Source organism: Crinia signifera, chromosome 11 (assembly GCF_055691185.1).
Source record: "Crinia signifera chromosome 11, ASM5569118v1, whole genome shotgun sequence".
Lineage (NCBI taxonomy): Eukaryota > Metazoa > Chordata > Amphibia > Anura > Myobatrachidae > Crinia > Crinia signifera.
In genome coordinates, this window is record NC_139227.1 from 115865235 (window position 1) to 115880143 (window position 14909).

The 14909-nt window shown below is 45.8% G+C and overlaps 1 protein-coding gene across 1 annotated transcript; it reads right to left on the reverse strand.

The window, feature by feature from the left end:
* Window positions 1–6975: 6975 nt before the first annotated feature.
* On the reverse strand, window positions 6976–12787 carry LOC146046272 (trypsin inhibitor ClTI-1-like). Its single transcript, XM_083165518.1, has 4 exons — window positions 12736–12787; window positions 9805–9845; window positions 9192–9301; window positions 6976–7466 (listed from the first exon to the last, which is right to left on the reverse strand). Exons 2-4 carry the CDS (start codon window positions 9841–9843, stop codon window positions 7382–7384), a joined length of 234 nt encoding a protein of 77 aa, XP_083021644.1. The 5' UTR covers window positions 9844–9845; window positions 12736–12787; the 3' UTR covers window positions 6976–7381.
* Between the last annotated feature and the right edge of the window lie 2122 nt (window positions 12788–14909).

The window sequence follows — 14909 nt, forward strand, 5'->3', positions numbered from 1 at the left end:
GCGCCCCCCCCCCTGACTGCGGTGTTTAAATTACCTTATGTATGCAGATCTCCGGGGAGGGGGAGGGGCTAAAGCGTCATAATCGCGTCATTTAGCCCCACCCCCTCCACAGAGATAGGCAAACTAAGTAACTTTCCTTCATGGGGGGTGGGGCTTAATGATGTCACGTTTAAGCCCCGCCCCCGAGCTCCTGCTGAAAGTCTCCTCTCCGGGCTTCTCCTGGAGAGAAGCTTTTAGAAGTCGACAACCCTGGTTTAAATGCACATGCGCAATGCTGCCGGGGGCGCCGATAAGGAGAACCGTGGTGACAGGAAATAACGGCTCTCCTTATCGCCAGCCCCCTGCATGATACGGGTTTCCGCTTTTCCTCATTATGCAGGAGAGGCGGGGCCCGTTATTTGTAAAATGTATCTGGATTTTTAATACATCTCCCCCAGTATTACAAACATTTTTGCTCCAAAGGGCTAAAATTGGTGATATATTTTGTAATGAAGCTTAGTGAAGTGGTTCCCAGACTTTTTGGAATCGCGACGCCCATCACATTTTTTTCAATGCACCCCTAGGCTTCATCTCTTATTGAGAAATTCAGAAACCAATAGTAAATTAAGTCAATTGTGTGTACAGTATATTTCATCCTTAGGGTTAGTTGCATACTTGTCTACTTTTAAAGTCTCCTCTCCGGGAGAAGCTCAGAGAGGAGACTGTCAGCAGCACTTCTAGGGGCGGGTCATAATGAAGACATCATCAAGTCCCGCCCCGGTACTGCAATGTGTGGGAGGTGTTGGGGCTTAAATTGCAACATTTGCATATTTAGACCCTGTCCTCCCCCGAACAGCCACAAATCGCGGCAATTTATCACTGGCAGCCATCCCAGTCACCCTCCTGTGGTTAGAGGCCGCGGCCCGGCCAGGGGAGACAGTGGCGGTCCGGTCAAGGGGGAAAGTGGACAAATCTGAACCGGCCAACCAGGAAATGGCCCGGTTTCCCGGCGGCCCAATCTGACCACCAAACAAGGGCACCACTGCAAATGTCCTGAGGTACGCCAGGGTTCCTAAGAACACAGTTCAGGAACCACTGGCTAAAGGTCCGTACACACTGGGTGGTTTTGCCCAGCGTGTATGGATAACGATCACTCAATGGATACACACTGATCGTTTTTCTGCCATTTTAGTGATTTTCCCCAGGGTGGACAACATTCCATAGCAGGACACTATGGAAAGACGTCCACTCCTCTGCTCATCTGCTGGTAATACCAAGCCAGCGATGATGCGGGAGTGCGCATCACCGCTCATTGCTGCCCCGTACACACTGGGTGGCTTTCAGGATGAAAGCCGCTCAAACGACAACGACAAAACTGTGCTGCTTTCGGCTGAAAGTTGCCCGGTGTGTATGGGCCTTTATACCCAGCTTAAGGCGACAGCAAGCTGCATGTACTTTGGGACCCATAACAGCTGCTAGAGCCCTTGGAAATGTTTTATTGCAGCCAATCACAGCACTGTTACACCCACATAAGCACAGTACTATTATTATTATTATTATTTTATTTATAAGGCGCCACAAGTGTTTCGCAGCGCCGTACAAAGGAACAATACAGGGAGACAAAACTTGGCATAACATTAAATAAATAACAAAAATACAGTACAAATAAAGAGCGCCACAGATCAATACACATTACAGCTTGGATATAAGTAGTGAGGACTCAATCAACATACAACTAGAGGCTTGAGGCCAATGATGGAGAGGAGTATGCAGATGAAGATGGTCACTGAGTGTTGGAGTATAGGAGAGCTGTGAGTGACATGTGAAGAGAAGAGGGCTTTGACAACAGGAGGGAAGAGGGCCCTGCTCAAAGGAGCTTACAATCTAGTAGGAAGAGGAGACAGACAAGAGGTGCAAGCAAGTGGGTGGTGGTTAGATAGCAGGATGTAAACAGGCAAGGGGTCGGAGAACCAGCTGGTTTATGCAGTGGAAGGGTACTGTGTTTTAGAACTTGCACAGAAACAATTTCCCACAATGCTGGAGGGAAGACTTGTAGTAAAACAAACAGAATTAAAACCAACAGAGCCAGAGAGAATGAGGCTGTTATTTTAGAAACACGTTTAATCCAGAGCAGTAAATAACTTGTAGCTTGTATTTCCGCAGGCAGCATGTTTTTAGGAGTGTTTGTCTAGCAGAAGTTTACCAACATTTCAGTATGTTAGTTCATCTCCAGTAATAAACTCAGTAGCTCAACGGCTCCACCTGCTGGAGGGTGAAGGGAATGCACACAAGTTATTAACAGCTTCGGTAAATCCACATTAAGGGCCTGTGTTATGGGTGGTAATAATAATCATAATAATAATTTTATTTATATAGCACTCTTTCTCCAATAGGATTTAAGGGTACATGCAGTGGAGTAAGTTCATTGAGGCAAGATAAAAATTGGTGCTCCACCCATCTCTCTCTTATTCCAAGGAAACTGACTCACAGAGACCGGAATAATATAACATTTTGGTTTATTACCATCTTCAGATATAAAAAATGTGAATAGAATGTTTACTTTGTATACACTAAAAGCCCCCTCTCCACAATGTGCAACAAATATGTAATTTTACAAACAATCCAAACTGTTATGGGGCCCATTCACGGGCCGATTTCTGGCCACTTTATAGGCAATCTGACTTAATTTGACTAGATCACTTAGAAAATGGGGGGGGGGGGGGCGGGGGGGGGGGCTAGCATCAGTGTGTGGCTGTGATACCATCTCTGGGGGGAGAGAGAAGGGGCAGCAGCACAGCCACGGAGGTAGAGGTGGAGAGGCAGTGGGGGAGCGGAGGCAGCAGGGGAACAGAAGCTGGCAGAGGGGGAGGCAGAGGCGGGTGGTGGGGGATTACCATCGTGCTCCGGGGGGGGGGGGGGGTGTGCCGCACGGGGAGTTGCCGCTTGTGACCACGTGGGGGGGGGGGGTGTATCACTCACCTGCTCCCCGCTCCTGCACCCTGCTGGGATGTACTGCTGCCGTTCTTGGCAGCTTTCTATGGCACATGTTCTCCTTGGCGGCTCAGTACCGCCCTCCAGTGGCCAGCGCCCTAGGCAAATGCCTAATGCTGCCTAGTGGTGGCGCCGGCCCTGATTACATCACATTCTAATATAATTCATTTTACCCAGAATTAGAACACATGACCTATATAGCTTTAAACACAGGCACCTTAATGATAGAGCTACTGTATTTGCTTCTGCATATGAAGACTGCAGATTCTAGATAGTGTCATACCCCTTTTACACTGCCACAAAAACCCGGGTTCAACCCATGTCCATTTACACAGGACTTCACAGGACCTGGGGAGTGGGCAGTGTGAACAGGTATGTCAGGTTGTCCGACCTGGCGTCCGTTTACAACAATGGGGATGCTCAACCTCCGGACCGCAGCATCCAGCGGTCAGTATGGAGGTTGGGCGAAGGGGGCAGACATCAGTGGAGGAAAGGAGGTGGTGAATGGATGCCAGTGTGTGGCATCCATTCACCTCGTGGATGGGCAAGGTGCATGGAGGCTGGGGGCAGCCCAGCAGCTTACCTTGGTGCTGGTCTCGCCCCCAGCACGGTGATCAGCGGTCCTGTCGAAATCGGGTCCCTTGGCGAGGGGCTGCAAGCTTAAATGCATTGATCAATTCATGAACTAAAACCCCATTATTTATTTATTTGATTATTTGTATATTAAGGTGTTAGTTTATTATGGTGAGTGTTGAGCACCCTGTATTTGTATATATATATATATATAATGTAAAGTATGTTATTGAGAAGGTGCCACAAAAGGGTATGTTTAGACCTTGGTGAAGTAATATTCAATAATATATTCAATATGACGGCTATTTTATGGGTTATGAAATTATGTTTTAATGGTGCTTAACAAAAATTACTAATGTAAAGTACTTATTAAGGATTCCAACTGTCAGAATGTCCCAACAAATTGGTGCTGGTGTTCGTTCCTTCCGACAGGAACTCGACAGTCTCTAATAAATATTCCGTCTACCAAGTGTCGGAAAGTCTACAATTGATAAAAACGGCAGCGGATTGTAGGAAAACAGACGTGAATTTGACAATCCGCAGGTGTTTCCGACAAAACAGATCTGATCTGATTTAAAGTCGGATCTGTTTTATCAGAATCTGCCTTCAATGCTGTCGGTAATGGCAGTATTGAATAGGCGACGGCACCTATTTCCCCGGCGGAAATAGCAGCCGGGATTGGATACCCCCCTAAGAGTCCTATTGAGTATATTATTGAATATTACTTCACCAAGGTCTAGCCTTTTGTGGCGCCTTCACAATTACAACCTTTAAACCATTCCCCATTTCTTGTCCCACTAACAGGGGGCAAATTGGGAAGAGCAGCATCAAAAAGTTTGATACTGCTGAAACAGGTTGAAAAACTTTTAAGAAAACAAACACACATACACACACACACACAAACAAACAAACACACACACACACACACACAAACACATATATCCCACTGAGCAGCAATATACTATCTTCATTTTAGAGGGGTCGTCATAAATAGACCAATTAATGCCCCTTTCAGACCGCATAAATTAAACGGTATATTGCCGTTTTTTTTATCGTTTCAAAACGGTAATATGTGCAGTCTGAAAGGTCCAGATTGAATTTAGCGTTTTAAAATAACCGGTATTTTAAAATGGTAAAAAAGCAGGGTCCTACACGTTTCAGACCCATTTTTTTTTGCAGTCTGAAACGGTACCCAGGCAGCAGTGAGCACTATTGGTCCCCAGTGCCTGCATATTTAATGAGCCGACCGCTAATTACATATGTGCATATGTAATTAGCCGATAATTACATATGTAATTAGCCGCTCATTACATATGCGCATATATAATGCACGTCCGGCTCGTTAAATATGCACTGCGCTGGTTTAGAGGGACCAGCACAGAGGGGACCTGGCTCAGAGGGGACCCCCCCACTGTGTTTAAGAAAACCCCCATGCGCCGGTACCTCATGCCTTACAATCCCGGCTATCGGCTCCTGCTGCTTCTAAAAAAAAGTGACTTTAGGAAAATGGCTGCCCCATAGGAAAGACTGTTTGAAAAAACTGTCTTTGGTATGGGGGCAGCCATTTTCCAAAAGTCACTTTTTTTATAAGCAGCAGGAGTCTGCACAGCCGAGATCCGCAAGGCATGAGGTACCGGCTGCACGGGGGGCTTTCTTAAACACATTGGGGGTGGGTGTTAGCCCTATTGATGGGGGGGGGGGGTGGTAACTGTAACACGCTGCCACACAGTGTGTTACAGGGGGGGGGGGTTTGCTGAAGACCGCACTGGCATTGATCCTGTATTTGGAAAGTTTCCAAAAACGGGTCTGCCAGTGTCAAAAAACGGCACTTAAACGGTAATATCCCGTTTAAGAGATGCGGTGTGAAAGGGGTTTTACCTGGCAGGCCCGTTTTTAGAAACATTTCAAAATACCTGGTCAAAGCCAGTTTTGCGGTCTGAAAGCAGCATTAGTGGAGTTGTTAGTAACAACTCTGCATCAACCAACGCGTTTCACCGAGATTTTCTTCATATGTGAAAAATTATTTTACTTTGAAACGCGTAGCAGGAGTTCTATGAAATTCTGGTTAACTGGGAGTTACAGCAAGCGCCGTACAGACGGGGCTACAGGTGCCTCTTGCTAAGCCATATTACTTACCACAGATAAACAGCCAGAGAACACTGACGTGTATGCAGTATAAATCTAGCCCGGCGATGGCGAGGCGCAGGAGCGTGCATCGCTACTCGCTGGCGGGCCTACACACAGAACAATCCGCGCTTAATTTCTAAGCGATCTAGAGGAATGGTCAAGAGAATGGCAACTACAGTTTAATGACAAAAATGCAAAAATCATGCACTTGGGTCTCAAAAATCCAAAGACTCAATATAGTATAAATGGCACTATAATGGAAACTACTGAGGAAGAGAGGGATCTAGGTGTCACTATTTCAGGGGTCTTAAAAGCAGGTAGGCAATGTAACAAAGCAATGAAGAAGGCAAGTCAGATGCTTGGTTGCATAGGGAGAGGTATCAGCAGTAGAAAGAAAGAAGTAATAATGCCACTGTATAGGTCATTGGTACGACCTCACCTCGAGTATTGTGTTCAGTTCTGGAGGCCATATCTCCAGAAGGATATAAATACATTAGAGACTGTACAAAGAAGAGCAACTAAAATGGTGCATGGCCTACATCACAAAACGTACCAGGAAAGACTAAAATATCTTAATATGTATAGTTTGGAGCAGAGAAGGGAAAGGGGGGACATGATAGAAACTTTCAAATATATCAAGGGTTTTACTAAGGTACAGGTGGGAGACATTCTTCACAGGAAGAGGAGAAGCAGAACACGAGGACATGCACTGAAACTAGAGGGGGGGAAGGTACAGGTGTGAGACATTCTTCACAGGAAGAGGAGCAGCAGAACACGAGGACATGCACTGAAACTAGAGGGAGGAAGATTCAGGGGAAATGTGAGGAAGAATTACTTCACAGAAAGAGTAGTAGATAAGTGGAATAGCCTCCCATCAGAGGTGGTAGACGCAAATACAGTAGTACAATGTAAACATGCTTGGTATAGGCATATTGATATCATTACAAAGAAATAAGGATTAAATATGGTCTGAGGTAATATGTTTTAAAAGGGGCAGACTAGATGGGCCAAGTGGTTCTTATCTGCCGTCACATTCTATGTTTATATGTTAAAAGAAGTAGGGCTACAATGGCCCCATGTGTATTCCGCAACTCTGTAACTAAGGTAGCGGTAGAGAAACACCTCTTAAATGCTTTAAATACAGAACCGATTTTTTTATATGTCCCTGAACTATAAAAAACAAAAGAAATCTCAGCCCCCTCATGATATGAAGACGCTGATGAAAACGAAAGATACATAAAGTTAAAGTAATATATTTAATAAAAGAAACATAATAAAACAATCACCACAAACAAAAATCCGGATGATGGAAGATACAAATAAATGGTGCATCCTTTATAAATTCATGGTAACTTTTATTTTGCAAACCAGTTCTTAATTCTTTTCCCGGGAATATATGTAGCGAGTACAGAAATATATTATTGGCAATGTAGCTAAATGCTGAGGTAAGTATACATGTATAAAAATGACTTGTATTCTTAGTAGTATAGTTATAAAGCAATTATAAAGATAATTAATCCATTTATCATTAATAACTTCCTCTTAGATTAAGAGTCTCCCCATCTGCGTCCTTGGTGCTTGTAAGGTATAATATTTCACCATTGGGCGTCTCTGCTGTTTATCCCCCTTATATTTCACCATTGTGCGTCTCTGAAAACTGTAGCTGATGAACTCAAACATGATAAAATAGTATATTCCTGTCATTAAAGAGTTAATGTCTCATTTTTATCCTTTGGCGCTGGGGAGGAGGAGGACAGTGACCCTCATGTTGAATTTCAACCTGTTTAGACCGTTCTCTGAAAGACAAATAGAGGAATTACAGGTGCCGTGGGATTGGTTATTATAGTATACGGCATTGACCATGTTTAATTCGACATTACCATGATCGATCGCTAGAGGTCAATGGCGTCTAGTTAGATGCCTATACTTCGTTGTCGGCGTTTAGACGGGAGATCCAGGGAAGGTAAACATCGAAAGGAACTTGGTGGACAGTAGCAAGGTCAACACGGGTTTTTCACCTTTTTTTGGTGCTGAATGTCCAAGGGGTGCCCTTGGACACTATGTATGTGCACAGTGTCCCCTCGCTGCGCTCGCCATGCTTCAGGCCTGTGTCGACCTTGTTACTGCCAATCAGGTTCCCGTTGATGCTTACCTTCCGTCGATCTCCCGTCACTGTCTATCTAAATGCAGACGACCAAACATAGGCATCTAACAAGACGACATCGACCTCATTTTTGTCTAAAACAATTTCATTCATGTCTAATTAATGAGCACACTATTAGAATCTAACTTGCTTTGTGAGGTACTGTAAGAACAAATCGATTTCAAAGAATAAATCCTGAAAAACTCATCTTAAACTTTTTGACATGTTGAGATTCAAAATGACGGCATTTCGACCACATTGGGATAATTAATGTCGGCATTTTGAACGTGTCGGCATTTTGACTGTCTACCAATGGTTGCCAGTATTTTGTGACTGTCGGTGAAGTGACTGCATCCCGTCTCAGGCATCCTTTCTGGCCAGGAGGTGGCAGGGTAAAACCTATCCATTGAAGACTTCATGGCGGAGAAAGGTTACACTCCAGATTTACTTCAAAGTCTAGCATCGTGTACTTGGAGGCATGAAGCTGTAAGGGGACATTTCAAATCAGTGTATCGGCTGTGATGTGCCCTTGGGGAATGGCAGGAAAACTTCTGATGTCAGGGGTACCATACAGAATATGAATACCTCCCAACTGTCCCACGTTTTTGCATGACACCTGAAAAGGGGGAAGGGGGGGGGGGTTGGGAGTCCCCCCTGCCTGGCTCTCTAAAGCAGTGAATAAATAGACAGTGTTCCACACACCATGATCCACCCAAAAGGGTGTGTCTGGCACCATATTAGGGTGTATGTACTTAAATGCTTGTTGCACAATATTTCTGCATGGATGGAACATTGCTAACTATATATTTTGGGAAATGAAGTAATGAAAATAACATTGCTGTCTGGGATATTGGATTTATTTCTTTGCAACTATTTGCTTTGATTTTTTTATTTTCTTCTCACTCTGCACAAGATACATGACAATAGATGGGATGCCCGTGCAATCAATTACAAATGCAATTTAACATTGTGTGAAAAAAACAAAAAAAAAGTTATGTCGTCATTTTTGTGTGTTTAAAAAAAAAAGATAACTTACGGTACGTACAACTGTAGATAAGCCCTAAAGCAGTTAGTAAGATATACAGAACTTGTTGTGGTTAGGACTAGGGGTATGGCCAGCAGCATACATAGTACTGGCCATGCCAAACACTGCAATGGTATCACATTGCTCCAAACTGATCTGTACCCTTAAATACCAATACTTCTGTACATACTGTAGGGTGGGGTTGGTTGGGGGTGTGTGTGGGGGTCTCCTTTGTTTGTTTGACAAACATGCTATACTCAACAATACATACCCTGTATTCTTACTGATACTGTACATACTGCTTATCAATGGGATTGTATCAGTGAAAGGCAAATTATTAATATTATAACTGACCTGTTCTCCATGCAGAGCTCACATACATTTCCATAGGTATTTCCATCTGTTCCGCAGACGGGCAGATTATCATACAGGCATGGAGACTCTCCGTAGCTAGAACACAAGAGCTGCACAGGTGTTACACACCCTCCTGGGAACTAAACATCTACAGTGCATCCGGAAAGTATTCATCTTTTTCTACATTTTGTTATGTTACAGCCTTACTCTAAAATGGAATAAATTTACCCCCCCCCCCCCCTCAAAAGTCTACACACAATTCCCCATAATGACAATGTGGCACTCAAAGGGGGACATTTACTAAGATGGGCAGCCAATCAGAATCTACTTCTTATTATTGAGCACCTTCTAGACCGGTGTTTTCCAACCACTGTGCCGTGGCACACTACTGTACCCTGAGCTGTTCTCAAGATCTAGAGATGCCCAAACCAGTTTACAGCCACCACCTGTTCATCTGTTATTTACTGGTCTCTTCTTTTCATGTAAAGGGCCAATGTATTTTATTTTTGTTACTTGTGGGGACCAGTATGTTTTTTTTTGTTTTTTTTTTATATGGGGGCCAATAGGTTTTTTTGTTTTTTTTCTTCTTCCTGTGGGGGCCATTCAAACTTACCTGCTGAGAATTCTTAATATTTGGTGCTGTTAGGACCATGCCTGTAAGAAGCACAAATAGTCAGTTTAATGTCTGGTGTATCCAGGAGGAAGCTTATAACACAATAGGGGGGTATTGGATCTTATTATGCTTAAATCGGTCATTTTTGTACTTTGCCGTGCACAGAACACAAATGTAAAAGAACGGAGATGGGCGTCCTGATTAATGAGCCCGTCCTTTCTGTCATTGAAGAGGTCTTCTATTATTACGAGGCTGGATTGAAGAGCAATGCCTCGACGGCTGTAAGTTTTAAAAGTGCACTATTCACTTTTCAACGTAGTCCCCACCCCACCCCTTTCCAATGCATGTGCGCCAATGCTTGGCGAGTCAGGCAAACCCATCGGAGAAGATAGCTGGTGGTTGTTGTCGACACCGGGACCGAACGGCAGCTTTCACCTCATCGTCAGAGTTGAAGTGTATTCCCTTGAGGTGCTTTTTCAACTTTGGGAACAGGTGATAGTCGCAGGGCGCAAGGTCGGGGCTGTACGACGGATGTGGCAGAACCTCCTTGAACTGCAGGAGGTGCAACCTTCGGTACTCTTTACCTAGCACGGCGCCCATCGCATGCACTAAAAAACGGATGCGACGCGATGCCCGCGATTTCCCATAGGGAACAATGTTAAAAGTGTCAATGGACACGATTTTAGTGTTCAATGCCTCAATGCCCGCGATTTTTCCATAGGAAACAATGTTAAATGGGCCACAGAGCCCAAATAGTCCCCCTGAAGTCTGAAATGGCCCCCACAATTGTTAACGCCACCCCACGATCAACGTGGACCCGAAGCGTGGCGAGCGCAGCGAGCCCGCGAGGGGCGGCGGTACGCATCCTCCAAACTTTTCATACCCCCACTATCCACGTCGGGGTGGAGTTGAGAATAGAATAGTGTGGCGAGCGCAGCGAGCCACCGAGCCCGAAGCGTGGCGAGCGCAGCGAGCCCCGCGAGGGGACGCGGATACCTTCACAGGTAAACGCGTCCCTTCGCGGGCTTCACAGGTATCCGCGTCCGCTCGCCACGCTTCGGGCTCGGTGGCTCGCTGCGCTCGCCACACTATTCTATTCTCAACTCCACGCCGACGTGGATAGTGGGGGTATGAAAAGGTCGGAGGACGCGTACCGCCGCCCCTTGCGGGCTCGCTGCGCTCGCCACGCTTCGGGTTCACGTTGATCGTGGGGTGGCGTTAACAATTGTGGGGGCCATTTCTGGCTTCAGGGGGACTATTAGGGCTCTGTGGGCCATTTAACATTGTTTCCTATGGAAAAATCGCGGGCATTGAGGCATTGAACACAAAAATCGCGTCCATTGACACTTTTAACATTGATCCCTATGGGAAATTTTACCCCCGATGACCGCGATGGACATCGTGGGCGCCGTTCTAGGTAAAGAGTACCCAACCTTCTTCCCAAAGATGAAAAAGAACCTTAAGGGTCAACACTTCAACATGTACAAAAAAAGTGTTTAAATAAAAAACTTCTAGCCATGGAGGCATTACTTCTCAATCCAGCTTTGTATTTATTTATTACCAGTTATTTATATAGCGCACACATGTTCCGCAGCGCTGTACAGAGTATAGTTGAACATTCACATCAGTCCCTGCCCCAGTGGAGCTTACAATCTATATTCCCTACCACATATGCACACACACACATTCTAGGGTTAATTTTGGTGAGAGCCAATTAGCCTACCAGTATATGTTTGGATTGTGGGAGGAAACCGGAACACCCGGAGGAAACCCACGCAAGCACGGGGAGAATATACAAACTCCGCACAGTTAGGGCCTTGGTGGGAATTGAACCGTAATGCTAACCACTACACCATCCGTGCTAGTACATGAGTACAATCTGTAACTATTGCAGCAGATTGGATCCCAGGACTAGATCATCATCTCACAGAGAACCTTTCATCTACAATTCAGTGACATTGGGGCAGATGTATTAAGCCTGGAGAAGAGATAAACTGGAGATAAAGTGGAGATAACTTGGAAGAGTTAACGCACCAGCCAATCAGCTGTGTTTGAAATATGACAGTTGGGATCTGATTGGCTGTTGCGTTATCTCCTTCCACTTTATCTCCAGTTTATCTCTTCACCAGGCTTAATACATCTGCCCCATTGACATTAATAAGGGGTAAATGTACTAAAGCTTCTAAAAATTAAAAGTGGGGATTTTCCCCCTAGCAAACTCAAATTCTATATGTTTTTAGGATGCAATAGAGCAGGGGTGGCCAAACCTGTCCTCAAGATCTACCAACGGTGCATGTTTTCCAGGCAACCTGTGGATCTATAGTAGGAATGAATGCAGCAGGTTTGAAAATGTGACAGTTAGTAATGACTACAGCTGTGTACCAGCGAGGTGATCTGGAAAACATGGACCGTTGGTAGATCTCGAGGACCGGTTTGGCCACCCCTGCAATAGAGTAATGATAGACAGAATCTGACTGGCTGATATGACCTGTTTCACCCTAGAACACCAGGCTCCTACCTGTGACCAAGCTGGCGACCAGCGCAGTGAGCAGGAAGGAATTCATCCCTGTTCCTCAGACAGACACAGCAGACACTGTAAGCTGCCTGTATTCTGCCTGTATTTGTACAGCTCCTCCCTTATCTCTTGCAGAGCTGTCTGCAAAACCTCAGAGATTTACTGCAAGGGAAATGTCATCATGGTTATTTTATGGCTACTACTGGAGGCCATAATGATTGCTCAGATAAGAACCACAAGTTAATGTGCAAACCTCAGCGGGAAGTGTACATGCCTCATATCGCTACTGGACGCGTTTCGTGCATCTTACTTGTATGTACACGGCTTACAGCACATGTATGTGATACAAGGGTCTCCAAATTTATAGTGATACTAATTGTCGGCAGCGGACTACATTTAGTATCACAGTCACTTACCTGTCCGGAGTCCGATGAGGTCCGGCGGTGTCTCCTTCTCCTGCAGGGCCCTCTGCTTGGTTGAAGTCAGAATAATCTGTGTGTGGGCGGGGGGGGGGGGGGGGGGGGGGGTGTCTGCTGAGCAGTGGAGGATTTTTACCTATGGGCTGTTTGTGATACAGCACTGGCTTCTCTGTGACTGGCAGTGACTTCCTATTGGAAGTCCAACCTGCCAGTCACCCAAGGCACTCCCATTGGGATTTGTTCCCTCTCCCCGGGATGCCTCTCTATGGGCTGGTGCAGGGCAGCCCCTAAAAATGGGTTCTGTGCATGCGCAGTACCGCAGGAAGTACTGTGCATGTGCCGGTCAGTCCGATTCTACGGGTCTGCTCCCGGATGAGCCCCATAGAGGCTGGGGCCAGCCCATGCGCATTTCTGAAGAGGCTACTGCGCATGCACCGGTCCTGCGATGGTGATGGGGACAAGCAGGTGACGCAGCGGTGGCAGTGGAGGGAGGGCTCGTCATCGCGGCAGCCCCTCTCCTCCGCCACGGTAAGAGCCACCACTGCTGCTGAGGATTCAGTCCCGACCCCAAACAGAGAGGGAGCCCAGGGGTCTATCAAGTACAATTTGTCATACTGTAAGCCGCCAAGGTCATGTTTCCTTGAAGTAATGTAGAGATAGAGTTGTGCAGACAGTGGAGATCTTACCAAGCATGCCGGGGTTTTGAGGGGGGGGGGGGGAGCCCTATTTGTTGGTCCTGGGCCCCAGAATTTCTGGTGGCAGCCCTGTGCACATAGTGCACATACCCCCCAACATTGTCATTTTGTAGATTGGGTCCATTCCCCTACAGAATCCTCTTCAAACACCTCACACTCACATACAGGGCCATCTCTAATTCCATTGCTCCATATATCTCTAACCTCATCTCCATTCATACACCCTCCTGCCCTCTACGGTCGGCTGACGACTGTCATCTCTCCTCCACCCTGATCACTGCTTCCCATGCTAGAGTACAGGCTTTGCCTGTGCTGCACCCCTTCAGTGGAACGCACTCCCTCGCTCCATTAGACTCTCCCCGACCTTGCAAAGCTTCAAACGGGCACTGAAAACTCACCTATTCATCAAAGCGTACCCTTCCACTGCATAAACCAGCTGGTTCTCCGACCCCTTGCCTGTTTACATCCTGCTATCTAACCACCACCCCCTCGCTTGCACCTCTTGTAATCTCTCTGTCTCCCCTTCCTACTAGATTGTAAGCTCCTCCGAGCAGGGCCCTCTTCCCTCCTGTTGTCAAAGCCCACTTCTCTTCACATGTCACTCACAGCTCTCCTATACTCCAACACTCAGTGACCATCTTCGTCTGCATACTCATCTCCATCATTGGCCTCAAGCCTCTAGTTGTATGTTGATTGAGTCCTCACTACTTACATTTAAGCTGTAATGTGTATTGATCTGTGGCGCTCTTTATTTGTACTGTATTTTTGTTATTTATTCAATGTTATGCCAAGCTTTGTCTCCCTGTATTGTTCCTTTGTACGGCGCTGCGAAACACTTGTAAATAAATAAATAAAATTATAATAATAATAATTGGGACATTCCCGCAGCGAGGTCACCCAAAACGGAGGCGTGGCCTCGGTTGAATAGGCGTGGCCTATCGGGAATGCCACTTTGCACACACTTATGTATGCGCAATTTACCAATTATCGCTCAGTTACAAAAACATCGGCATATTGTCCATCATCTCTACTTTTCGAGATATCCTAATCAAGTTTAAGCCAATTGCACATGTTTTATTAAGGTAAATAGATATATTTCAAAAATGTCTATTAATTGGAATGATTTTTGGGTCTGTTTTTAAACAGACTTAGTAAATGAGAGATTTGCTATGGAAAGTCTATGGAAGTGTACCAATGGTCTGTATGATTGTGTGTTTCACTCAATTTTGCGTGGATTTTCAGTCGGCTTTGCCTATAAAAATTACAGAATATCAAAGTCGGTTCTCAGTAGATTTCCCCCTAAAGCAGGGGTGGGGAACCTCAGGCCCGGTGGCCGTATGTGGCCCCTGTAGCCAGTCTGAGTGGCCCTCCCACCTGCCCAGTGGCTTTGCCGGGAGTCAAGTTCAGGGGAATTCTCGCGAGAGGTCGGTTGTTCTCGCGAGATTCCTCTTAATCAACAGCAGCCGGAGACTGTCA

Excerpts from the sequence above, each read along its gene's own strand:
- LOC146046272 (XM_083165518.1), bottom strand. The coding sequence starts at position 9,843 with ATGGTCCTAACAGCACCAAATATTAAGAATTCTCAGCAG. Across the intron at positions 9,302-9,804 it reads ATATTAAGAATTCTCAGCAG|CTCTTGTGTTCTAGCTACGG; the intron begins GTAAGTTTGAAT and ends ACACCTGTGCAG. Across the intron at positions 7,467-9,191 it reads GAGCTCTGCATGGAGAACAG|AGAACGGTCTAAACAGGTTG; the intron begins GTCAGTTATAAT and ends TTTGTCTTTCAG.